The sequence below is a fragment of the Myiozetetes cayanensis genome, unplaced genomic scaffold (assembly GCF_022539395.1).
Source record: "Myiozetetes cayanensis isolate MyiCay16 unplaced genomic scaffold, myiCay2020 scf2-11, whole genome shotgun sequence".
NCBI lineage: Eukaryota > Metazoa > Chordata > Aves > Passeriformes > Tyrannidae > Myiozetetes > Myiozetetes cayanensis.
The window spans coordinates 39,715,206-39,742,475 of record NW_026087411.1 but is presented as its reverse complement, the minus strand read 5'-3'; the positions used below and the strand labels follow the sequence as shown (position 1 = coordinate 39,742,475).

Genomic DNA, 27,270 nt, shown 5'->3' with positions numbered 1-27,270 from the left:
AGGCAGGTGCTTCAGTTTTTTCGAGTTAACCCAATATTCTTAATATCTCTGATTCAAATTATGTTTTTTATTTGTGTTCTGATGCTTGCCTTAGCTGTTGTCCACCTGTCTTTGGCTTATCCTATCTGGTGGTCTTCACTTTCCTTCTTTATCTTGGATATTTCTGCTTAATGCTTTGCCCTCTTTTAGCTTCCCTATGGATTCATGGCTTAACATGGCCCTCCCTCCTACTACTGTATAATATATATAATATTATATAATATATTTTATATTTGTCTACATTTAAAATGTAGTTTCCTTTTGGCTTTTATTATTACTGGTTTATCAGTGATCACAGTTCCAGTGTTGAGTGCGTTGACTGCAATAACAAAGTTCCCATTGGTTCAAAAGAAACTCAGCTGAGTCATGGCAATGGAAAACCATGTGCGTAATCTTATTACAGATATCCCTGGTACTGTTAATTAATCATCCAGATTCATTCTCCAAAAGCATTAACCAAATCCAGTCTAGAAGTTGAGGGATTAATGATAAGCAGCAGGAAGTCTTTATAAAAAGCTGTCCTCTTATTGTGTAAAAGACAGGGCTTATAATATAGAATGACAGATCTTCAGTGCTCACAGCCATTGTCACATAAGCATGGAGAGTTTCTACACCAGCATTTAAAAAAATCTTCATGCCTATTTTAACAAGCTCTGTACAGATTTAGTATTTACTGGCTAGCAAGAGACAGCATGAACCCACTGTAACTTCTTTCTCCTCATACTGCAAAAAAAACCCAAGACAAAATCCACCTATGGACATTCATGTCCCCAGGAAGGTTGTAGAAATTGTTGCTTTTTGAAACAAAAACTTGCAAACTCCTAAAAGTTGGCAGGAATCAAGCTGACAAAGGATAAAAGCGTATCAAACAGAACCTCCACAAACAGCACACATGCCTTGTGCCCAGGTGGATGGGGAGAAAATATAGTATCTGTAGTAAATTTATGTGCCATAGTGTAGTCCCAGCTTAAAAAAATAGAGAGAAGCATGAAAATGGCTAAGGAACACCATCACTTTCTCCCCATTTCTTTCCTGACCCACTTCACAGACCCTAAGGCTGTGATTCCCCAATATCTGCTGAAATCAAAGGCAATCCGTTTGACCATCTCACCAATATCTGTCCAGTATGTGTGAAATATTTTAGAGTTAAGCTGAATTTCTAATCTGAAGGGTTAAAAAAGGAGATCTTTTGCTTATTTTAGTTTAAATAAATTCATCAAATAGGAAACATAATGTTACAATGCTACCTTGTTTATTCAAAGTATTTGTGTTGGAAAAAAACATCCCATTTTCCTCGGTCTCATCCCTCTTTTGAAGGCTACTACAAACACAATGTTATAGTCTGAGTAAAAGACTGAATTTAGTGCAAGATGCTTGGGGTAGACTATACTCTTTGCTGCCTGTTCATTCATCTGATATGGGTACACTTAAATCTGTGGAATTATTGTAGTTTTACATTGTTATGAATCTCCTGACTGTATCCATGGTCCTCCATATAAAGTACCTTCTTTCCCAGGGGACAGAGCAGCCCTCCTAACTTTCCAGCCAGAACCTCAAGGTGGCTTCCCATCTTTAACCCTGCTCTGTAATGAAAACTCCCATGGCCTTGAAGCAGCACAGAGGATTTAATCTTTCTCTGTGGTGTTTCCCATGAATGACAATTAATATAACTTTGCTGTAGGGATACATCTGACATTGCATTTTTCAGCAGTGCACTTGTGAGGTTCAAATAATTCACTCTGTAAAGATATATAAGATTATGTATCAATTTATGAACACCTAGACTATTAAGAGAGGTACTTCTTGGTCTACAAAGCACTATTTCACTGTCATTTCAAAAACTCAGATTTAGTATGTGACCTAGAGATTTTAATTATTCTTCCAGTAGTGATAAACAGAAGTAATGTAATAAAGGCATCGTCTACATTAAGAAAGGTTAATAGATTATAAATATTTAACCTTTTAGATATACTTGAGTGTTTAATAGCAATAATGCTTGGATGTTCTCAGGGCTTTTCAGCACAGATCTCAAAAGCACATTAAGAAAGTAGCTAAGTTATGTCCCAGGGCGCTTGTGAGTAACTGGTGGCAGCAGCTTAACTCAGGCCCTGTATCACGATGATGGCAGAGCCTGCAATGGAGTGGAGGGATTGCACTGACACTGCTCGTAGCACACACTAGTAGGTACTTTAAGATTTTATAATAGGCATTTCCACTCCAGCATTCTCTCCCTTTTCCTTCTCCCAGTGTCTGAGGGTAGATATTCTTTTAGGAAGCAGGCTTATATTGCTGTCTTATAATAAAATAGCTGGGCCCAACTGTATTAATACCTGCCTTAATGGCAGTTGAAAGAAGAAAGAGGAGCTTTCTCACTCCCCCCAGAAAAAGAGAAATAGCCAGTGGGCTCAAGGACAAGCAATTAGCCTCTCTGAGAGTGGGAGACTGGAGTGATCAGGATAGCAGGATAGGTACAGTATAATTACAAAGCATGTGGTGCTAAAAGGCTCATCCTATATAGTTCCTTTTAAATCAAATCTATGCTTGAAGGAGGAACTCAGTGTGCCAAACTGAATGGCCTCTCTGGGGGCGATCAGCACAGCTACTTGCTTTAAGCATTTTGATGAGAGGTCCCAGGAAAATTAACCTGCTTGCCTCCAGGGATCTGACTTGCTGCTTCCCAAGATTTAACTCAGCAGGCCACTCTGCTGAACCTCACTTCAAGCTCCTGTAAGGAAGCAGGACAGACTTGGAAAATTCAGGGAGGAGCTGTGCCTAGGACATTATTTTTCATCCTCATCCTGAATTCTTCTGGACATAGCACTGATAGTGTGCACAGACAGAAACTTAAATCACAGAGAAAAGGGTAGGAGAGCTTAAGAGGCGCACAGCTTCTGGACAGCTAAAGCAGATTTACTTTGAAGCTGTAAATTGTGAGGTCTAAGGCAACTCCAAAAATCCCAGTACTGTTAAGGGTTGTGATGGACATGAACAATCAAAAAAGAAGGCACAGTTGAATGCATTTTTCTGTTTATCTGTGTAAACACTGTAAACAGTGGATGTGGCATTCAGTTCATATTGCAAGCTTTTTAGTATGGGAGAAATTTGACAGAGGAAAGACATGAAAAAGAAAAAAACAATGCAAAGGAAAAAAGAACAAAAGAAATACTGACATAGAAAATAAGAAGAAAGACAAAGTGCAGAGTATACACAGGAGAGAAGAAAAGAATGCACTTATTTAAAGTGTTTAAAATCAGTCTTCCTGGTAAAAGGGCAACACAGGAATCAGTCTGGATCTGCTGGCTCTTACAACTTTTTATATTTTAAATAGGTAGCAATTTTCTTCCTGGCCAATATCTGGCAAGTTATTTATGTAGGCTGAAACCCTCTCCAGTTCATAAGCCACTGGGAGTACTTAAATCCTACCTAATCTTTCATTCAAGCAGCTGGCAGTAAAACTTAAATTGGATAGACTTTGTAATTTTCATCCCAGAGCACTGTCCCTAAAAAGGGTGATTTGAAGTACAGAATATATTTGCTTGGAAGTGTCTTTACTGTTATTTTCTGAAAGATCTTTGAATGTCCCTTTTTCATCTCACCTCTTGTCCTTGTCATGCCTGATACTGTTTGGGAGGGCAATGCAGAGTTCCATAAATGTTCAGGTAAGAAGAAAAAGGAAAGTGATTCTGCCTTTGGTTTTCATGTTCTCTGCTTGTGTGTTTGAGGCCAGGAGCATATGCTTATTTGCTTAGTCAATTCTGAAAGAACCTTTTCTTTGAGGACAAAGGTCGCCTCACAGATTGAATTTATTTTTTTTCTTTCTGAGTCAGAGTCTGAACAATAGAATTTTTTTAATCCTATTTTTAGGTTTTAGATGTTTTAATTCTGTTTTCATATGTTCCATCTTCAGATTTTCTTCACCTTTCTTTCTTAAGAATGCCTAAAGTATAAGCTACTGTCAAACATGGTCCCCTGGCCTTAACAACTTTACTAAAAGTATTACAGGAGTAGAGGTTTAAAACAGCTTGCACACTGTTTCTATGGCAGAAAACATGCATAACTACATTGGAATGCACTTCACATTCAGTGCTTTACAAAGACAGCTAGCCAGGAGTGGGCTGATAGTGAAGAATGTAGAGGTGATGCCCAGTTATTTTTAATACTGTATGTATCCTAGACAGTGAAAGGGTTAAGAAGTAGCTATCACCGAATTGTTGATATTGATGGCATAATGATGGGGGGGGGGGGTTATGATTTGAGGTGATTTGGGTCTTGTAGTTAGACAGCATCCCATATACAAATATGCAAAGAAAAGCAATTGCCAGATAAACCCAAGAGGGTGTTGAAACTCTGAGACTTAAATCTAGCTTTTTTCTTACATTTTGTGGAATTCACCGGTATTATTTGATATGCAGATGTTCTTTATGCACAGAACCATGAGAGTTTCTCAGAAAATTTTGGAAACAGTGAACATTTTATGAGATTTGGAAATAAAATCCATCAGTGCCATCTCTTCCAGTAATGCTTACAGCAGGTATAAACAGAAGATCAAAAAACTAAAACGTGAGGAAGATATTCTCACCAGGACTTTGCATCTGTGTCTAGGAACTGTTGGATATATGGTCATATAGACAGTCAGAAGCCTTTATGGACACCTCACATTTGACTGTTGTTATTTGTAGCACTCTATTCTGATCAAATTTGAAGAGAATGCATTCAGGTAAAGCAGTAACTCTACATCAGTGTCTGTGTGATGCAGTCTGGTGAGCATCTCTAGCCAGAGAGGTTTGAATCATTCCTCTTCCTTTCTCCTTCCCTTCACTGCCTTGTTCTGTGAATTCAAAACATGATACTACAAGTAATTGAACTACTTCAGAAGAGGGAAAATTGGAAAGACATTGTCCTTACAGGTAGGCTAATATCACAGAGAAAGACTGTGTGTAAATTTGACAAAAATGTGAATTTGTTCTGAGTGGAGGTTGTGAATGTAGGAGGCGTGCAAACAGAATAGTGGTGGATGGTCACGAGACAGCACATCTAAATGCAGATTTCAGAATGATTGCAGGATGGCAACATCACTTCCAAAATAGCTAATATTTCTGTTAGAAATGTGCTTTTGTCATCTGTGGTTTTTGAGTTGGGAAATATAAACAGATTAGAAAGTTATCAGACAGTAGCCAAACAAAAGTAACATAGCATTCAAGTAGAACAAGCTCCTTGCAAACAGACTAAAAATTATTTGTGGAGAATAGTCCCCAAATAACTTCAAATATACTAGAGGAAAGGATGATATGTTCCTGGCAGGTTGTGGCCAGTGTAGGTTTCATGTATGTGACTCCTGACAGATGAATCCATTCTGATACAAGATGGAGCCTATTAGGAAATTGGCTACGTAAGTAGAAGTTCACACTCCATTTCTTTTACGGTTGCTAAGCACAACAGTTATTGATCTCAGTGGTAAAGCAAACATATAAATTAATAAATGTCCTATTAATGAGTACACTAAACATGAAAATGTCTGAACTGGAGGAATACCAATTGGGCATGTTTCATGTTGGTTAAACAACCCATCTAATAGGACAAGAGTCAAAGGTTGTAGCACACATAATGATGAGAACTAGTTTTGTCTTAAATCTACCTTTCTCTGTCAATTCAGAATCTTTCAGAAAAGTGGTGATGATACAGAGGTTTAACAGCAGTATGATTTTGAGTGTGAGCACACTTGCAAATAGCTTTATATGTACAAAACCAACCCAATGACAATAATTCCTTAGTCTAAAATGAAGAAGGGTAGCCAACTGTAATAAAACCAGTTTCATTAAACTAAAAATTCCTCAAATTGGGCAAATTTTGACTGTTTCTTCCTGAATTTTTAATCCAGCCTTGCCTTTTTCACATGAAGTATCCTTGTTCTTGATTGGAAATGAAAATCTGCTGTCTCCAGTTTCTAAGGTTTGAGAGTTTCTCTCCACATTTGTAAGCTGTCTGCAGCCTAGACATCCACCAATTTCTGCTCCATTGCCTCTTGAATATGGAAGCAGTGTTGTAAAGTTAAAAAGCCATAAATTTGACTTGAAATTTTACCCTGCGTGCATCAATTTTGCATTGCTTATTCTGTAAGATGCTTACTGTAAATTAAATTAAATGTATTCCAGCAGCAAATGTGTTAAATTTTAGGGGGATGGGGATGCTGCAGCAGAACACATGTTACAGAAAGTAACAAGCCTGCTGCCAAATGCAGCTCTCACTGCAGAGCCCCTGGAACGCAGTCCTCAGGCACCCTAGTCTTCATTAAATAAACACAACCTTTTGTTATTGTGATATGTGGCTGGTATTTTTATGCACAGTGTAAGACACAGCCTAGTGTGGATCTCTGGTGTGTCTCTGCCTGCAAGGGCAGCAAGAGAAATCAGAGATTGATGGAGTTATAACGCTCTGTGATCAGAGTTGAGCAGAGCCGTATCTGACTGCATCAGTCCCAGTCCACTCTACTTCACACACACTCTGGACTAAAGATTTCCAAAAGCCCACAAGTGGTTGGATGTTCTCTCCCCAATTTGAAACCAGTCTTAGTTGGATGCTGATTGTCCTCTATGGCTTTGCTTTGAAAGCTTCTCTGGGATGACTAAACTGAGCACTGAAGAGAGCAGGCTTGAGTGCTGTGGTCGTGCAAGGCATCATCAGAGGAGGAAGGAGGACAGGTCTGCAGGCTTAAGATGCCTCTTCCCTCTTCCACAGCACCAGCTGCAGAGGTTTGTCTCTCTCAACCAGCCTCTGCTGAGCGGGGTGCTTGGACGTCACCCTCACCTGGGCAAGCAGAGGGCCAGCCAGCCACAGGACAGAGTTACTGCGTACAGGTCTTTGATGCTTGGAATTTTAGGCTTAAATAGAACATTGCCAGCCTGAAACACGTTAACAACTCTACAAGCCCTGCAATGCTGCACATATGCAGAGTTAAAATAACATGTTATCCAAAAAAACATTTGTTCTCAATGTGATTTTCTAGGTGAGCAGCACCATCCCCCAAGTAAAATAATGTACTTACTGTGTCTGTCCTTTAAGAAATAAGAGAGCATAAGCCTTTTAGAAGGAAAGAAAATAAGTGCTCAGCAACAAAGACTTATTTATTAAATAACCTTTTAATTCTTAGGATTGTTCCACTACTTACAAGTATATAATTGGAAGAGGAGTCTGATTGTCCTGCCTTGCACAGCCATATACCTCCAGGAAAAACTGAAGTGAAATTTGGATGTAAAATGCTGATTTAGTGTTTTCCTGCTTATATAGCAGAGGCTCAGATGATCCTAGAAGATCTTATCTGAGGCAGGAGCCAGACAGAGTTCTCTAGGTTCTGATAGTACTGGTCAACTGAATCTGAAGGAGCCTCTTAAATTCTGTGGCTCTATTTTACCCACCAGTGAGCCTGAAGTTTCTTCACAGAGGCAGTATAAAATGAATTAATATTTTACAATGTGCTTTGAAATCCTCAGATAAAAGGCACTGCAACATTGCAAAATATTTCATGGACAGAACCATGTGAGGTGAGATCTGCCTCCTTTTATGTAACTTCTTTAAAAAATCAGAAACTAGTTGGACTCTGAGATGAAATAGTGCCATGGAACAAGATGGACCCACAGTTCTCAAACATGCCTATGATTGGTCAGGTAATTCTACTAAGAAGACTTGGAAATAACCATGAAAGCCAGGGTTGTTTGTATTTAATTTGACCAAGCTGATGTTTTGTGGTCTTGTGGTCTTCTCTCCAGAAGGATCATTTTGAATGGAGCTTAGTGATTTTTTGTACAGAGCTCGTCACCTTATTTGTTCATGAAAGCACAGTGTACTTTGAGGACTGACTTCTCTTCCTTGGGAAGATAAATATTTCCATTCTTGCTCTGCATCTCGGGATCTTCCAGTGATAGGTAACATCAACTTTGATGAAGAGCTGCAGAACAATCACCTCACAAGAGATAAAACACGTCCTCTACTTAGTCAGCCCCTACTTGGAGCTACTACTGCATAGAAGAGGCATAGGAAGTGCAAAACACCCTGGAGTTTCATCAGATCAGCAGATGAGACCTGTGAGAAAGCTCGCCTCTTAGATATGAAGAATTCTCCAGACAGCAGAAGTAAGGTGGTGTTTTCCCACGTTTTCCTGAACAGTCTGTCGGGACTGCTTTTCAATAGCTACTATTTATACAATTAACAAATACTTTAGAAGGTTTGTGAAGTATTGATGGCTGCCCAGTCTTGTTTGCCAAGTACACTCATTTTAATTTGACCAAATCTTAAGAAATGTTGAGTATTTGCGTCTTTGCCTGCTGACGCATCTCGTTTTAGAACCTGGTAAATGTGCTGAGTATTTTCACAGCCACAGAAAAAGTCACAAGGAGCAATGGGTGCTGAGGTCACTGTCCACAGAGTCTTGTGAAACCTGGTTCTTTGCTTACGGTGATATAAATCTTTTTTACCTGTTTCATACTCATTCATTATGATGTGTTCTCTCCTGGATTCACTTGCATTAAGTCTTGTTAATTACTACCAGGTAGACTTTTGTGCTTTGACAGAATGGCAACTCTACTGCTGGTATGTCATGACTGGGGATCTTAAAATTATTGCTGAAAAAAAAAGACCCTACCATAAAAAGTTGCTACATACAGGCAGTATTCAGTTGTGACATACTAAATTTTATTTAATGTGCGTAGGTATGGACATAGTTAGTTTCATGACTGAAAAAGTTGTTAAACTGTGTTAAGAAAGCTGTAGAGTATGTGACTGCAGATATTGCAATATCATTGGTAAATCCATGGGGTATCCTCATTTTGGCTGCTGGGTCGAATTTTGGTCTCCCGAAACAGCAAGAACAGAAAGGCTGAGGGTGGTAGAAGTACTACAGGCACGGATGAAAATCGACCCAGAAGAGCGGCTGGACCTGAAGGAGAATAATAAAGGAGGGATAACGTGGAGCAAATACAGAAGATTGGTTCGGAGAGTGTAAATTATCTTTCCCCCTCAGACAGAGCGAAGAGAACCAAGCAGACCGTGATAAGGCAGGAGCCGTTCCTCTGCGGTGCAGTAGCCCCGGGCCAACAGGCACGGCCGGGGCCGGGAGCCCGGCTTGCTCCGGGGAGCCCTGGCGCACCGGCAGGAGCGGGAGCGGGAGCGGTGTCGGCAGCCGCATTACGGTCCCGGCTCCCTGCGTGCTCCGCCGGAGCCGGACCGCGGGGCCGGCGCCGTCCGGGGGCTCCGCATCGCCCCGAGCCGCGGCGTCCGGGCACCTCCCCGCCTCGACCCGGGGGCGGCCCCGGGAGCCCTGGGGGCGGGCGGGGGGGGCCGTGCCGGTGACGTCGGGTTTGCAGCAGCCCCGAGCGGCAGCGGGCGGGCGGGCGAGCCCCAGCCCCCGCCGCCCGGTGCTGCGGCAGAGGGCGGCGGGCCGGGAGCCGTGCCGGGGGAGCGCCGCCGAGGAAGGGCTCCGGCGGCGCCAGGATGTAGGCGCGGGGCGGCGGGGAGCTGCCGCCGGCGACGGGCTCGCCATGAAGAAGCATTCGGCCAGGGTGGCCCCGCTCAGCGCCTGCAACAGCCCCGTCCTCACCCTCACCAAAGTGGAAGGTAAACGACGAGGCTGGGAGCGGGACGGGGGTAGCTCGGGGAGACCGGGTACCGCGACGGGGGATGCTCCGGCGAGATCGAGTGCGGTGCTGGGGCGCTGCCCGGCGGCGGGGACTGCGCGATTCGTGGGCGGGCGGTGGGGACCCACGGGGCGCGCAGCTGCCCCACTGCCGGGCATCGCCGGCGCCTACTCCTGTCCCTCGCCCCGCTCAGCTCTGGGTCTTTCCTCCCCCGCGCTCCAGATGCAGAGCTTCTCTCCGGAGCTCCCCTCGGGGTCTGGGAGCAGCCCCCAAGCCCCTAGGCAAGTACCTGCCATGCAGGACCCTTGGCAGGAGGGAGGGAGGATGCTGGACGGATTTGCTCCACCGATGAGAGGAGCTCAACTCCCCCCGTGTTCCAGCCGTCTTCCCTCACCTGTAGTTGCCAATCCACCAGCATGGTAGCCGTGGGGTTGGAGTCTTATGGTCCAACAGCAGTGGCGGGGGGGAGGGTGGCAGACCTTGAGGAACCACAGGGAGCTTTTGAGACTTTCAAGGATCATGGCAGGGGACCTTGAAAAGGGCACTGATGTGCTCAGGAGGGTTCCATGGAGAAATCTTAAGTTCTGGGTGTACCCATTGGGCAGGTCTGGGGTGAGGAGCTGTGATCTTGGGTAGGAACCTGTAAGCCATGTCCTGGAGGAGCAAAGCAGGTGAGATTGGGGGTGATGTGAAGGCAGGTTGCAGGTCAGGAAGAGGACCCCGTGTGAGGGATGGATATAGAGCTCAGTTCCTGAAGGAAGAGCAAAGGGAAAGCCACTGGTTTGGGGGATCTCCTGGGGGATGTCATAGTTGTTTGAAAGAATGGAGTTGGTGAAAGAAAAAGGTTGGCCAAGGGGAATGGAGGGAGGAGAGGCAGAAAAGGGATGAGCAAGATGAGGCAAAGAGGAAGAACAGCTCAGAAAAGGTAGTGATTGAACAGTAAGAGGCAAAGTGTGAATGACAGAACATAGAAAGCTCATGAAAAAGACGAAAGTAATACTGAAAAGCTGAAGAACAAGGAAAGGCAAAGAAAAAATGGTAGCAAAAGCTCTGTGGAGGAGAAAGTGAGAATACACACAGGAGGGGAAAAGGAACTAAAATCAGCAAGCAGAAGTGGAAAATCGGGTACCTGAAGGTTGTTATTTCACTTCACAGAGAATACAGCTGTTGCATTCCCGCAACATAAAAATCAGTTACTGTAGAGATAGGAAAAGGTATCTCGGTTTTCTGATGGAAAGAAGAGCAGGCCTGATCTTCATTACACTATAATTAGAATTAAAAAAAGCTCTTGGAGTTGACCCCATGTACAGTGGAGTGTTTCTCTCAAGGTTTGCATTGGAGGCTCCTCTGGGCAAGGACCATGTCTCCCTTTCTTGTGGTACACTGCAAATGCTTTGTGAATCATAAATAATAATAACCCACTGGGTTCCAGCTTTGAAATGTGGGTCATCTCATTCCTCTTCTACCAGTTCAGATACAGTTTATTACCTACCTTATATAGGCACAGAAGCAGAGAAATCTTTTACCATGCTATAAAATGGAATCCTTTCAAGCATTTCCTTGTCTGCTCTGCATACCAGCTTTCAGATACCCTATGGCCACCCACCAGGGACTCTGTTGACCTAGTTAGACTTTTTCTTCTTTACTTCAGATTCCTTTTTCCTTCATCATCAGTGGCAAAAATCTAAATTGCCTTGATGGTGTATGATAGGACCTGGAGTTTCTTTCCTTCTCTGTAATGAAACAGACTGACTTTGTTTGAGAGCTTCCTTTTCCAAATCAATTGACAACATTTCCTTTCAGACTAGTATTGACTAATTTTGTCAGCTGGTGTTTAAAGCCATGTAAAAAGAGCCATGTAAAAAGAGTGTAGTTATAGGCAAAAATAAAGTGAGGCAGTGGGCATACTGTGGACTGCTGTCTTCCCTTAGTCTGGCTGCGGTACCTCTGGCAAAGATTTGCCTTTCTAAAGTTCTCTGGTAGCCCAACCCATTGCAAGAGCATAGACATTGCTGCAAGAGCAAGACAGCAAGAACTTTCCTCTGCTTTGTAGTTACGATTGTTTTCTCCCCTATCAACCACCATCAAAGCATTTCAAGGATCTCTGGCAGAACCAGTAGGAATATGTTTCATTCTAGGATGGTTAGCCAAGAGGAGTCTTTCATTGATATGCGTTGCTGTAAAGCCCTCCAGCATTCCCTCTATTTTCCTGCTGGTGCAGTAGCTTCTTTGCTTTAAAAGGAAGATAAGGACTTAGTGCGCCTTCAGAAGCGTGACTGCCATTTCGAATTATTTCAGAGATTGAATCATCAGTATGCTCGGAGCCTGCTGTACCAGCACTTTTCAAGACAACTGTATCTACATGCATTGCTCAGGCAGGCAGTAACCATACCATGTGTTTTCTATGCCTGGTGCCGTTGCACATGCTCCATATTTTGAGAAATGTAGGCTTTGTGCCTGATCTGTGGTTTTTCGTCTTTCTGTTGTTTTTCTCACCAATTTCTAACTGTACTGCAGTGCCCATTCCTCTCAGACCAGCCAATTGACTGGTTTCACCCTATTTGTACGTGAAAGCACAGTCTACTTTGAGGACTGACTTCCCTTCCTTGGGAAGGTAAATATTTCCATTCTTGCTCTGCATCTCAGGACCTTTCAGAGACAGGTAACATCAACTTTGATGAAGAGCTGCAGAACAATCACCTCACCAGAGAAAACACGTCCTCACTTAGTCCCTACTTAGATCTACTTATTCCCATGCTTTCAGCACCAGTCTTCTCATATACCACATCTCCTCTGCACCGTTCTGTCAGGAAGAGCAATTGGTGATATTCAAAGATGCTTATAAGGCAAGTGACAGCTCTCTGCTATCAGTTATTACACATAAATGTCTAAACTGAGTTGCCATGGAACCAGATTCTGCCACATGTTCAGCTGGAGTAACCGTCACTGAAGTTGCAGGGAATTTGTGTAAATACAAATGAGAAATTAATTTGGCCTTTAATACATTTGCATGCCTGCAGGGAATTCATCACAAGCGTATCAACACTGTAATCACTTTAATAATAAATCTTTTTTACTTCTTTAGCAAGCACAAACTGAAGATCCCAAGCACAGCAAAAACTTTCATGACTGGCAGGCTGCTTCCTTAAGAGATGAGATTCTTATTATCCTCATTTTGCAGATGGAGCAGTCCAGAAACTGCAGAATGAAGCAACTTGCCTAAAAACAAGCAGCACATCTTTTCACAAAGCAGGCAAGAAAAGACCTACAACAGATAGGAATGGACCCCCAAAATTCCCATATATGTTTTCTGGCCATAGGAGGACCCTGCCATAAATGCAAATAGGGGTGGGAGAAGCCTTTCTTATTGAAATCAGTGACTTCAAGTTCCTACTAAAGCATCCTTTTTGGGAAATAAGCTCAAATGGTGCATAAAAATATCTCTGCATAAAACTGTGTAACTGTTAGCAGTGTTCTTCTGGTGGCATCTAAAGGTTTTGATAGTAAGGCAATATTTGTTTGTACTTTGACTGAGCACTAGAGCAGACCCTCTGAAAATCTCACCCCAGATTTCACATCTGTAGAAGCAAGATTTGTGCCCACAGGTCTTTTTCACACAAAAGCCATACATTATAGGCACATGCAGTGCTTGTGTGTTCTAGAAAACACAAGCAGGTGGAGAGCAGGAGAGGCCAGCGGTTCGGTGGCTCAGCCAGGACTGTTGGTTTGTGTGTGCTTCCCCACTGAAGCAGGCTTGATGAGGAGTGCATGCTGGCTTCTGCATGAAGTAATTAACTTGGAAAATGTTCAGATTTGTTCAGGCTGTCTTTTTGCACAGAAGACAGTCTTCAAAGTGAACATTCACAGTCAGGGTAGAGACCATCAAACCCTCTTGTTTTTGCTCTGTAGCTATGGTAGCAGCTTTCTCCCACTCCTGACTGGAATTGGGTGAAGGTGATGGTAACAAGTTTGCATGTAGCTACAGGAATGAATGAGGGTGTAGGTTTGCTGTGTTTGCTTGTCCACAGTACCTGCCAGCATGCACTCTCTTACTACAGGGTAAAGATAGTGTGAGTTACTCCCCTGATGGAAAAGAGGTACCCTCTTCCATGCTTACTGTGGATACTGAGTGTTAAATGCACATGGGCAGTAATTACACTCTGGCTTTGGCCCAGGGCAAATTTTACCCAATTTTCATATTCTTTGCAGCATTTTCAGTTAGCACAACAGTGTGTTTGAGCAGATATCCAAGATCTTGTTCCAAGGCGTGAGGAGTTTCTTGTTGCATAACACCTGGCTCCCTTCCCAAATGGCACCATGCTTTCTTAGACATTAAACAGCCTCAAAATGAGCTTCTCTTAGCTGTGCTAGGCTTTCTCTCTGGGGAGTCCCTCCAGCTCATCTTTGATCATGTCCCACTGGTTATTTTGCCTGCCATTTCGCCTGTGCAAATATAAGCTATAGGTTTGGAGGTGACTCATTACTTCTGCACTGTATGTCCCCTCCTCAAATGATACAAAAATAAAATGAGACCATTTTGATGTTACTAAACTAATGCCAGAGCAGGAGTTTTAATGCATCACGAAGCAGAAAGATAAGTTATTAAAGATTTATCTAAGCTTCCTTACTTTAGTGGCTGAAATGAACCAATATGTAAACACTGTGGACAAACCATAGTTTCATTTACAGACAGAGCTTAAGAATGACAGCATCCATTGGATCATCTTCTCAGACCTTTTGTAGATCACAGACCATTACATTTCACCCACTTATTCCTAAATGAAGTAAGGTGCATTTGTAGTCATCTTGAATCAATTTAGGCATTTGCTCTCAAAAAATAAGCAGATTACTAATCCATCTATTTAATTATAGATTTCTCCCACAAGAAGCTGGAACAAGAACCAGTAGAAAATAAATATTAAGTCACTAGAATGCATTATTCACCATCTCCTGATTTAATTTTGTAATTCTTGTAAAAGAAATTTTGTCCCTCTTTCCTAATGGCTGACGATTGTAAACAGTAGGATTTGTAGCATAGAGGCAGCTCAGTGTAAGAGCTGGAGTTCAGAAAAGACTAGTAGTTCAACATACAGGTCTGTGTTAGCTGAACATGTATTCCCCAGCAATTTCCCAGCAACAAGGCTCATATATAGGATTATTTATGTTGTTGCTTTCCTAGCACGTTGTACTCAGTATAGCACATTCACTTATATAGTAAGCAGCTCACTGCACTTGGCTGGAGTATCATTGCCAACCTTTAGTCACAGCCCAGTTAATCTTTGTTAATTATAAACCATGAGATGCCACTGCAGACCTGGATAGCATCCTGCGGAAGCAGGAATTTGGCCAATAAAAGAGTAGATTTACTTTGTAGTCTTCAGTGAGTTTTGCTGACAGCCACTGCGGCATAAGATCAAAGGCAACAGGAAACAAGGTGTTTTTAGCAGTGCAGAGCTGGCTTGCTTTTAGGCAGAGCTGTCCGCCAAATGTGTAGGCACCATGTATTGGAGAAACCAGGTGCCACCTCCCATGTTAGCTGCCCAGTTCCAGAAACATGGATCCACTCTGCCTGAACATAATGCAGGGGTACCCAGCCTGGAAATTTTGTGAGTCCTACTCAAGACATGAATTTTGACATGGGATCTAGCACCCTTTGGTTATATAGAAGTTATAGTTAGAGAAGTTGACTCTTCTGGAAGTAATAGCTATAAATTTTGTTCAGTATCACCATTTCTGGCCCCAAGCATCCTTAATTTAAACAAAAAACAAACAAACAAACAAGTGTAAGCCTCATAAGCCTTGCAACTCAGTCACAGACAGTACAGAAGTGAGGAAGTAAGAGCTAGAAATGCCTTTTCCACAATAACCTCAAATTCCCTAGTGCAACTCTCAGCAAGGATAATATTGTGACTGTGGTTGAAAAAGACATGAGTCTGTTTTCTGTAGCTGGTTAAAACGAGTGAAGAATAGTGGGTTGCAAAAGCCTATCTCGTTAAAAAGAGGAAGAGGCAAGTATCAGAGAGAAAATAGAAACTAGAATTTTTGCATGTAATGTATTTTTGCTCACTGTTACACTGAGTACCTCAGTACCCACGTGGGTGTAACCAAACCTAGGGGGTTTTTAAAGGACACTCAGCTTTTGATGAGTTTGCTGCTGAGAGCTAAGGTGGCATCTCTTCTTTCTTCAAGTAGATCTTTGAGCATGGGAGGACTTCTGTGGATACATGTGCATTACTCTAACCACTGTGAGCACGCACAAGTCTATGTCATGTCCACACTAATATCTGGTTATTGGTTGACAGAGAACAGGTGCTCCAACTATCTTGTTCTGAACTTAAGACCTAAGAAAAGCATTGTGTTTAAGGTTCGATAGCAGGTTAATCCTTTAGCTTCTAGGAGAACAGTCAATTGGAGTTAGAATTCAGTATGCAAGAAACCAGTGGGTTACAGCAGTCTTCTAACACTGTGCTTACTTGAAAGCAAGGCAACTCTGAATTTTTGAAAGCTCCACAGCGAAGAAAGAACATTGTCCCATTTTTGATAAAATGCACTGTTAGCATGAATTCACTTACCTCCCTGTATATATGCACTGATATAAATGTGCTCTTTATATTAGTATAAGTAGTTGAATTCCCTTGGAGACAAAACTGTTACTCAAGAAGGATATGTAGCACTCAAATGCCTAGATAATTAATACAGTAGTTTCCTGCAGAGAATCCAGCCAGTTTTTTTATAATTTCTTAACCCATTGTTCAATCTGAAATTTGAACAGACTGATAAAAAATTTCCCAGACTACAGTTTTTGGTCATATCTGATTTTTGTGCTAATAGAAGTTCTACTTCCATAACTCCTCAAAGTAAGTGGCAAAACTCCCAGTGACCTCACCAGGTAACTCAGAGTATGACTTAGTCCAATTTTTATTCAAGAAGGGAATGCAGAATAATATCAAGAATATGTAACTTATAATCAGGATTATTCTTTGCATGCTTTTATGGTGGTTACTTTCCAGTCCCACAATGCTGATACTGTAATAAGTACCCAATATCTTCCATTTTCACTATGGACTCCAGTCATGAATTCTAATTAATCATATAAAGGACAGTGTTTAGGGGAACTTTCCACCTCACAAAATTCAAAGTAGAATATCATATTTTAATGAGGTCCATTCGAATGCAGCACTTTTAATAGAATTTCTAAGCAGTTGCCTCTGAAGATAAATTAAATGGATTAAAGTCCAAATTGCTGCAATATGAAGGTGATAATTTTTCAGCTCTCTCTGTATCACTAACAAGAAATTATAATATATATATATACTCCTTGCTGGAGTATTTGGCAGAGGAAGATAGGCATATATATGCTAGGGAGGAGAATTTGGCGTATCTTCAGCAGACGTGCAGATTATTTAATTTCTGCTCTTAGTAAGTTTAGGTATAATATTTAGCACAGGATAAACCAGGAATTATTATATTATAACCAATAGTGATAAAAAACATTATATCTCTGAGTAATACTTTAGGATATGGAAGTATCTGTTACAAGACACTTAGGCCTATTTGGTACAAGTTAAGCTATATGGATGATCTGGTGATATCAGTGCTATCAGACATATTTCCACAGGCAGGAGGACAAGAGAATCATCTTGACTGCCAATGAACTAATAGTCCTGTTTTCTGCCCTGCTGAAATTAAGGTGAGATGATCAGAGAAGTTTGAATATCCTGCATAGCTTATCATAACACTTTACTTTTATAATTAGTTAATTTATACTATGAATTCCTATAGCAAAAGAGAGTCTGAAGTCAAGATGCTTTTTATTTGCTCTGAGTTCATGTTCATGCAGTTTCCCCCATTTTCAGATATCTACACCCCTTATTGTATAGCCTCAACCAAATTCAGACCTTCTGACCTAACAGATTAATACCCTGATTTTGTTCTTTAAAATAACTCTACTGTGGACTTTAAAACTATTTTCTGTATTGATTTATTCTTAATTTAGTCATGCCATTTCATGGTCAAATTAAGTAAAATTATTTTTATCTGCTACTGTAAGAGCAAAATATTTAAAGAAAGTCCTTTAAACTTTTCCCAAATAGCATCTAAAAATGCATATGTGCATTGCTGTGTTGACCCAATATTTTAACTTAAAAACTGATTTAATAAAGTTTTATGGAATTTTGTCATTTTTCCACTATGTTACCCTAATTGATATTCATTAAAAAATATAATACTGATCTTTTAGACCTTCAGCCCTGACCATGGTTGGAAAGTTAGGGAAATGTGAGAAAACCCAAAGTCATCGCAATGCTAAGTGTTACAGTCCCACCCACCAGCCACCCACAGGGGCTCACAGCTTTCCTGTAGGAATCCAAGAGCAGCTTTCTCAAAAATCACATACACAGCTGTCATACGAGGCCCGACCAAAGGTCCGTTGGGTCCTCCCTCCAGCTTGATGGAATTGATCGGGAACATGTATTTTCTAGCCTGAGATTCGTCTTGCAGAGCGTGGGTATACTGACAGCTGCAGTTTCCCTAGATGTAGGGGGGAAAAAAAATTCTCTTTTTTTCTGCTTTGTTCCTAGTTATTTTTGGCAGTTATTTTGTTTTTTCACTTGTTCTTGAAACACTGAGTTGCCCTTTTCCATGAAGCAGCCTGTGAAGAGCTCAGGATCCCTGGTGGCAATGGCCAGAGCACATCACTCAGCGTGCAGCATGTGGGTAGTTTGCTCCCACCTGCACCTCTCTATCAGCACACTTCTCCATCTGTCGATTTATGACCCAGTCACGTAGCCTGTCAGTCCCCACAGCTGGCCATTGCCCTCACTGACCTGCCAAACTGCACATTGTTAGGAAAATTTGTTACCTCACGGCTCATCCCTTTGGTCAGGTTAACTGTGATTAATGGTAGAGAGTGCAGGTCCCACAGCAGCCCTCTGCAGAGCTTCATCCACTGCCCCCATTGCTGTATTTACTCCTCATTGGTTTCCTATCTCGCGCTGAACCTTTTATCCATTCCAACACCTTCTCTGTCTGCATATTTTCTGTAAGGCCCTTTGGAGTAGGATTTTATTAGAAGCCTCTTAATAATCTAGAAAGGGTACATACATCTCCTTTATTGATGTGCCAGTTGACCACTGTCAGAGAACACTGGTGAGGCTCTAGGATGAATCATCTAGTTTGCCCAGTAGATAATGCCAAGCAAAGACCTGTGCTTCATTCCATTTAAGATGCCCATCCCTAACTATTGCTCATTCTCTTTAGCACTTACCAGTCTGTTTCAGAGCTGAGCTGGCAGCGAAGTGGCTGAAACTTTTTCTTCAAGTGGAGGTGGAGTGTGTGCTCCTCTTCAGTAGCTCAGTGCATAAAGCCTTCCACCCCCCTGCTAGAAGGAGGTGCCCTAACCCCCAAAGGCCCTGTGAGGCCAGGGGAACCCAGATATCAGCAAAGCTGGTCTGCTCATAGAATAGAAGACATCCTTATTTATTTGGAAAACATGAATTAAGGAGGTCATTTACCCAGAGGAGAAAAAGTGAGGCTCTAGGCCTTGTTCCAGTGACTCCCTGAAATACAGGATGAAAATGTTTCTTAGAGATGACCCCTAAAATGAGAGATGAAAACTTTCAGATGTGTCTTTGAATCCTGACAGGGTCTGCGTGTAAGAGAGGCGCTTGGGTGTTAGGAATTATGGTGATTTGGCATGCCTAGGAACATATTCTTTGGCATCTGTTGAGCTCTGGGGGGACTGGGAGAAGGATGCAGCTGGTATAAGCATCTTTGGCAAAGCTAAAGCTAATTTGGAGAGGGAGGTAATGTCCCTTGATGCAGAAGGTAGGCTATGTGTGCTCTCATTACTGATCTGTGCAGAAAGGTTGATACATTGGGGTTACTGGCTTCCAAAATGAAATATTAACAGTTCCTTAAAAACAGCTGGATGACCTGTGAAAGGAGAGGTCATCATTGACAATGGCACAAAAAAGCTGCACTAGCTCTTGGGTGATCTGCCAGGCAACTAGTGAAACCCTATGACCTCCTCAGTCTTTAACCTGACTGACTGTGAAGAAAATGCCTAGGCAACATATCTGAATAAACATCAACGTTTCAGATTCAGACAACTGCAATGGCAATTAGAAACAAAAATCATTTCATGGATTTGTTATTTCATCTTCTCTTCACAGGAAGATGCCTCAGCTGTTTTTTAACAGCTTAGCTTAAAAATCCTGAACACCAAGATAACTTATAGTTAGTGTGGTAGGCAGGAATGGGATAAAAACAAAATCTGAGGGGTCTGTGTGTCTACTGCTGAGGAAAATAATATTGTGTGTTTAGAAAACCACCATCAGAAGTCATCGTGTGTGTTCTCAGGTGTGTTGGAACTAATTGTCTCCCACTGATCTCTCCATGTAGTAATTATTGGGTGAAGAAAAGGTCACCCAGCCTTCAAGGCTCTGAGAATAAACCTTGGGTAGTGTCCAGCGCTTATCCCCCTGCATGTCACGGGTTTCTAGAACTCTAACCACGCTGAGAATCAGGCACTGTCTTACAGGACTTGCCTCAGCTCCCTCTCCTCTCTATGATAAGCATATATTTTTGCAAGCTCTACAGATCTTGTTCTGCGCAATGCTCAAACAGTTACAAAACATCTGAGAGGCTGCTTCAGTTGAAACACATTCATAGCCCGGGGAAGCTGGCAGAGTTGTGCATTATCATTAGGTACATGTTTTGGTCCCTAATAGATAGGACCTTGGTCTGTAAGGGTCACATTCTCACTCTGAAGGATTGACAAGGGCACCCAGCGCTTGTGTAATACTTCTTCCACTCATTTGCTGACTAGCTGACAACGGCTAAAGCAGGTCACCAATGAAAGCTAAATATGTTTATGTGGCGCTGCACAGCTCTGAGTCCACCAGTGCTATCTATGGTGGCTTTACTATCTGTACTTGACAGCAGTGGTGGAGAGGTGGGACTCATCTCACCCAGCTTCAGACACCCACACAAGAGACACCTACTTCAAGCTTGTTGCCCCAGACTGCTTAGAGCTGGTGGAGAGAAACAGGCACTCAGAAAGGATGATTCATCTGGCTTGTTTTAATCGTCTACTTTAGGAGATAAATCGTGCTATGGAAATGTCTTTTTTCTGTCTACTAACTATGCAGAAAGTGTAAATCACTGTCTCAGATACACAAGTCTGCGCAGCAGATGTCTCAAACTGAGTAGATGAATGCCACCCTTGGTTTTATCTGTATATTTTTAACATGCACATTGAGGTACAGTGTGGTCCTACAGTAAGCCTTTAGCTGGCTAGCTGTGCACAGGAGTCTTAAGACTCTTGTCCAGACTTTTGAAGAGGTCTGGACAAGCTATTTAAAAGTGTTAGAGAGTGAGCTGCTTTTCAGCCAGTCTGGGTTTGATGTCACCCCATCTGTGCGCCTGTGGTTTACGTGAGGAGAATGTCCCTAGTGGAGACACAGGGACTAGGTGGGCAAAGTTACAGCCCTGGGTGTTGTGTGTGCCAGCTGGCAGACAAGTGCCCCACATGGTAAATGACAGGATGAGACCACATGGGTGTATATCATCTGTAGCATCCGTCATATCCAAAGACCATCCGGCTTTTGGGGTTAGATTGTGTCCCAGATATCCTCCAGGACAGTGCCACATCCAGTGGAAAAGGCTGTGCCCATTTGGCATCTAGTCCTCCGGCAGCACAAGAAATCATGAGGGCACAATACGATTTCACTGACAGATATTACAAATCTCTGCTTGTAACTGTTAATCACCAGGACAATGATTTTTACCCCTATCATCATGGAACCCATTGCATGTGAGATAAGTTTCTTCTCACTCCAGCATGTAAATGCATTAAAAGAATGTGCGTCCCTAGAAATTTAACCCTTGAGGTGCAAGATCGCTTTAGAAGTGATACATGAAGTCTATTGCTGAAAGTGAATGTTTCTGTTGATGTGTTTAACACAAAATTAAATATAAATGGATAAGTAATTCTGCCTGTGTAGCAGAGAAAACATAGTAAAGTTTAGCTTTAGGGAGTAATTGCCATGGAATAGAGTTTAAAGGCACTGATATTCATGCAAGCTGTCCAGATGAACAGCTGGGCTCTTGCATATGTGCACAGTAAAAGGGTGACCAGGGAAGGTGGCTTCAGCCCTTGGTAGGAAGAAGATCTTCACTACAAGTGTCTGTAATGGGCTGTCTATCAACACTGTGTTATTGGATGTTGAGTGTCTGGTGCATCAGATGGTATAGCTGTGATTTCCCCCCTTCTCCTGGACTGCCAAGACTACTGGTACCTTGCCGTTTCAGTGATCATGATCGATTCATATTTTAGATAAAATAATACAGCTTCAGTGTTGTGATTCAGAGCACCTCCTCATCTTGAGATCTCATATACCCTAGTGGCTTAAGGCATGTTCCCTATTGTTGAATGTCTTCAGCAGTAGTGGTTTAAATCCTGGTTTCCTGTTTCCTAGGGGAATAACTGCAGAAAGACAAGCCTGGCAGGTACCCCGCTGGCTGTGTTCTGGAAGGAGGAACCTTTTTACCTACCTCTCCATGTAGTTTCAGAAATGTAAACTCTGAGTGCAGTTGCATTGCCACAGAGGCACAAACTCCTCCTAAGCTTGTTTGGTGCCCTGGCTGCATAGATTTGCTTTTTTTCTGCTCAGAAATTCCAGTGGTCCACAGGAAGGATGCTGGAGTTTGTTAGACTGTGTGAAGTGTTTGTTGTTGCAGTGACAATGCCCAGCAGAAAATCTTGAGAGGAAAGTAAAAACTCAGTAATCATTGAGTGGTGGACAGCAAAGAGAATGCTGGCAGCTGCCTATTACGTGGTGGGGTTAAAAGAAATGAGTGTACCATTGTTTGGTAAACTGAACCCTGACTGTCTGTGCAGCAAGTGAGGCTAGAAGCATTAGTTACAAGAAATGTATTACTAAGAAAAATGCATTAGAATTATTTTGTATGAGCTAAGGGTTCACAAGCAGTATTTTTTCAGTTCTAGCTTCTTTTAACATTTGGGAGTTAACTTGTAACCTTTCTATTATGTGTTTAATACAAGGTCACAATAACTTTGAACAATTTATTGGCCTGCTGGTGCATCTCCTGTTATATGGGAGGCTGCCCACACAATCTTCTATTGAAAGCTGAAATAGGTGGAGAAGATCAGAAACATCTCATCTCTCTCAAAGCCTCTCAGAAGGGCTAGATGTTTATGCTTTGACTGCTGTACACTGTCGAACAGAGGTCATGGTTTTCCTGTTACAAAATAGTGCTTTACTAGGCAAACTAATAGTACTCGTAGCTCAGGTCATGCATTTCTTATCTGTAAAGGAATAACTAAATAGTTGTTTACATAGAAAGAGACATTTTATTTCATAATGTATTAGTTCACGTAAATACAAACTTAGGTTAACCTAAGAGGTTTTAAGAGATTTTCCATTCCAAATACTAATTCTCACCAAGACAGGGAAGGATTTTTTTGTGTGTGGATCTCTCTTAGTCTGCCTTGAATATATATAAATGTTGGCTATAATATAGTCTTTCATTGTCCTGGCTGTAAATGTTTTCATCCTTCGATGCGTGCAGTGAGTTCTGGACACTTGAAGTTGTAGATTCCTGGATTTCAGCATGAGTTACTGTACATCCTCCTTCAAGTGAATGGACCAACTAAATGGAAGTCAACCTGCAGAAGAAATAACTGCTGAGTGTTGCATGTGGGTGATTGACAATTGTGGTGGATGTTGAATGGGGTGAATTTAAGAAAGTCAGGTAAAGAGCCCTAAAGGCAGTGGCCTGCTGCTGAGGTCAGTCAGCACATTTTGATCTCTGTGAGAACTGAACCGTCTAACCTCACTTTGCTTATTCATTCACAAGCTGGATACATTATCTACTGATAGCAGGTAATATAACAGAGCTGTATAATATAGCAGAGCTATAACAATTCGTGTTTAAGGATGTAAGGGGCAAGGTTTTTAGGAGAGAAATTTCCAGCAGCATGTTAGGCTCAGTTATAGCAGGGTAAAGCTCCAGTCCAGTCTCATTTGGTGCAGGACTCGAGCTAAAAAATGTTGTAGTTGCCTGCTCAGAGATGGTCTTCAGGGCAGCCTATAGGTCGGTCTAATGTTTGCCATCTGGCTACAGTTTCAGGAGACCTGCTTTTCTAGGGATCACTGAAATGTCTGGGGATCTAATTCAGTGTTAATCGTGCTACTTACATTGCAGTAATTGTGCTTAACTTCAAGATTAAATACGTTGTCGCCCTTCTCCTTTTCAGAAACACCACATTGCATAAACTGCCCATTTCCACATTTTCCAAGACAGTAACAATTTCAAGTGTTGTTGTAATCCCCTTTATTAAACTCAATACCATATTTTTCATTCATTTACACATCCTAACAGCAGGAGTTTAAGTGGCGTGTTAAGCCTTTCTATGTACATCAAAGCAACATGTAATTTTCATTTCCATTTTACCCAGTGGCTTCTAAATCTAGAGGTGATAATTGTTATTTGCATTCTAATTATGCCTCAGTTGAACCAGAGGCTTTGCAATGATCTAAAAACAAAGGACATTTTGTGGCAGGATCTGGTGGGTTCTTTTGCTCGTAAAGCTCCACATGACTTGAGAAAGGCCTGAGATTTGAAAACTAAAATGCAGGATGGATTTCCTTAGTAAGCCATGTGTTTTCTTCTCCCCAGGGGATGAGCGCTCCCGGGAGTCTCCAGCCCCAGCTGAAGCACAGATGCAAGCTGGGGCGGAAGGCAGCGGAAGGGTGAACCGCTGTTGCTGGAAATGCTCCGTGACACAACTCAAGAAGATTTTCTGGGGTGTGGCCGTGGTCCTGGGTGTCTGCTCCTCTTGGTCAGGTTCAACCCAGCTAGCAAAATTGACCTTTAAGAAATTCGATGCACCCTTCACTCTAACATGGTTTGCAACAAACTGGAACTTTTTATTCTTTCCTTTGTATTATCTTGGACATGTTTTTAAGTCAGCTGAAAAGCAGTCTCCAAAGCAAAGATACAGGTATGGGAGCTTTTGTGTTTAATCCTGTGGCTCTTGCATGCTGCTCTACATTTAGCAGACATTTAGTTTTGTTCAAATCAGTCAGTTAAATCAAACTTGTGTTTGCTTTCCTCTCCAGGTTTGTTAAAGGATAGTCTGAGTTCACTGCGTGTGCTATGCTAGGTGCTATGTTATTATTCCTAATATGATTTCTCTCCAGCAGTGAGAAATACAGATTTATTTCCAATACATAGAAATCATGTCATGAAAGTCCACATTTTCTGCAAGTATTTATCAAGAGTTTTCTGTTCTAAACCTCTGCAAACATGATTTTTTTGTTAATATCTCCTTCCCCTATCCACGGCTAACTTCTGCAGCAGCCTCTGAATAAGCTAAGTAAGCTTTTCTTTTCCAAACTTGGGACCGAGTGAGAAGTACTGCAGTATTTTCCTGGCACTCTGCCCCTGACATCAAAGGCCAAGCTCTGATCCCAGTTAAACTTGAGCTGTTGTGTTTATTTCCGGGAGGAAGCGCAGTCATAACCAAAGGCAGCACTTTGTCTTCAGCACACCTTGTCTTTATAGCAAGCCAAACCCACAAAGCCTGAGGCACTCATGGAAAGCCCTGAGTGCCCATCCACTGTGAGGGGCTGAGGATGCTCTGGCTGCACAAAGGACTGCCTCTCAGTGAGTGGTCCCTCAGCTCAGCTCAGCTCTGCTCTGCTCGTTTTGGCCTGAGAGGTGTCTGGGACAGATGGAATGACTCAGCCATCAAGATGTCCCATGTCAGAGAGCTTCCCCAATATGTGGAAGGATGTGAACAACGTTTTCCCCTTCTGTTACACAGTGGGGCTCATAGCCTTTTAATGAAGTAGCTCAGAAAAGTAAACAGTAAGAAGTACACATTTCTCAGCTCCCAGCTGCGCAGCAGCAAGGTGGAAACTTACTACAGGAAGAATCTACCAGGCTACTCAGGAAATGTTCTACCTCAGATGACAAGGATTAAGATCATAAATGCTGAAATTTTGCTGCTCAGCCATCATTACAGTTTCTTCATGTTCTAAATAATTCGGGGCTGCAGATAACAGATATCACCATCCACTGCAGATTCTAGAGCAGCATCCAAAAGTTTTAAAGGCATTTTTATAAGACACCATGTTTCCTGCACTTTAGTCTTTGGGTTGTATTTGTTGTTTACTCCACAGCAAAGGTGATTCCTTCAGAGTTGAGAGGAGTATGAAGGTTACAGAAAGCTACAGTTTAATCTGAGAACAGTAACAAATCTAGCCCAAAAGCAACTACCTTTTTGTTCCTTTGTTTTTTAATATTTTTCCAGCTGAGAGCAGCTGGGAAGAATGTTTTAAATTTAATGTTTTAAATACAACTGAATTCTGGGGTGAGTGGTTGTGGTTTGCCAGATCCCTGGGGTTAAAACCAGAGCATTATACTCTTTGTTCCTGCAGTAAATTGATACAGTTGGTAGTTTTATGTCTTCCATTTAATTAAATGAGGGCTGAGTTGAAGAGCAGGTGCAAGCCCTGCAGCCTACTTGGGATGCAGGAGAACATCATTAGCAGTAAGCTTGCCCAGACTTAGTAGAGAATGTGCATTTGTGTATCTGACCAGCAGATTGAAGAGGGTTAACTTACAGAGTTTTTTCTGGGTGTCAGGGTAGACTTGTGCATTTGGAGGTACGGCTGTGGTTCCTAACTTTGCTGCAGATTTGTTTCATGGTTTGGAGCAAGTCACTGCAGACCTCTGATTTCTTTGTACTCTCTGTTCTTTTGGATGAGAAAGTCCTTTAGGGAGGAGGGAGGACTGCCCTTTACCATATGTTTTCATAGTGTCTGCCTCAGCATGTCCACTGTCTACACTGAGACCTTTCAGTGGTGCTGCACTAAGAGTTACAGTGAAAAGAATTACGGTTCATCTGCTTTATCTGTTAGAGCTGAGATGTCACATGTGTGTACGTCAGAAAACCCAAGCATTGAGTTCCAGCCTTCCCTCTTAATTATTCCTACTTTTTGCATATTATATATGTGTGCAAATATAGAGAGAAAGACATATACAGGGACTTTGCAGCTTTATATGAGGCAGCACCATCTCCAGGTGTGGTTGGACATGTCAGGTAGACATTTCATGGACTTCTGGATAGTTAAAAGAAGATAATTCTGACCTGGAGCTATAAAGAAACTGACATAATCACCTTCTGCTGCTTTTATCCTTCGCTTCCATCTAAACTGATGATTTTTGGCAGCAAAGCTCCCCAAGGACACCTGCACAGCCACCTCCTCCTCAGCAGGGATGGGCAGCTCAGCCTCCCCTCCGTGTGGCACAGGTAGTGCCTTCACACTGCCCCTTCCTCAGGACGCCGGAGCCACAGGTGTGCTTTGGGGACCTCCCTGTACAGTTACAGAGCACGTAAAGAACAGCAGCCACTAGGAAACATATATGGGGGTTTGTGGTTTTAAAATTTCTGTTGTATCATACCAGTATGTGTGTTATGCTGTAAATGCATGACTTTTTGTTTTGTAGTCTCACACACAAACATAGCTGTCTCATTAACCAGTCTCAAGCTATACAGATTTTTTTTTCCCAT

At 42.2% G+C, this 27,270-nt stretch overlaps 1 protein-coding gene across 2 annotated transcripts in view; it reads left to right on the top strand.

Annotated features, from left to right (window-relative positions):
* SLC35F3 (solute carrier family 35 member F3) overlaps positions 1 to 27,270 on the top strand; it is a 167,323-nt gene that overhangs the window by 98,279 nt on the left and 41,774 nt on the right. The window contains exons 1-2 of one of the 2 annotated variants that reach the window (XM_050314206.1): positions 9,471 to 9,645; positions 24,369 to 24,693. In XM_050314206.1, coding sequence (XP_050170163.1) covers positions 9,570 to 9,645; positions 24,369 to 24,693 — 401 coding nt within the window. In that variant the 5' untranslated portion in view covers positions 9,471 to 9,569. Of the gene's footprint in view, positions 1 to 9,470; positions 9,646 to 24,368; positions 24,694 to 27,270 lie in introns of those variants that run through there. The other variant, XM_050314204.1, reaches the window with a different exon arrangement.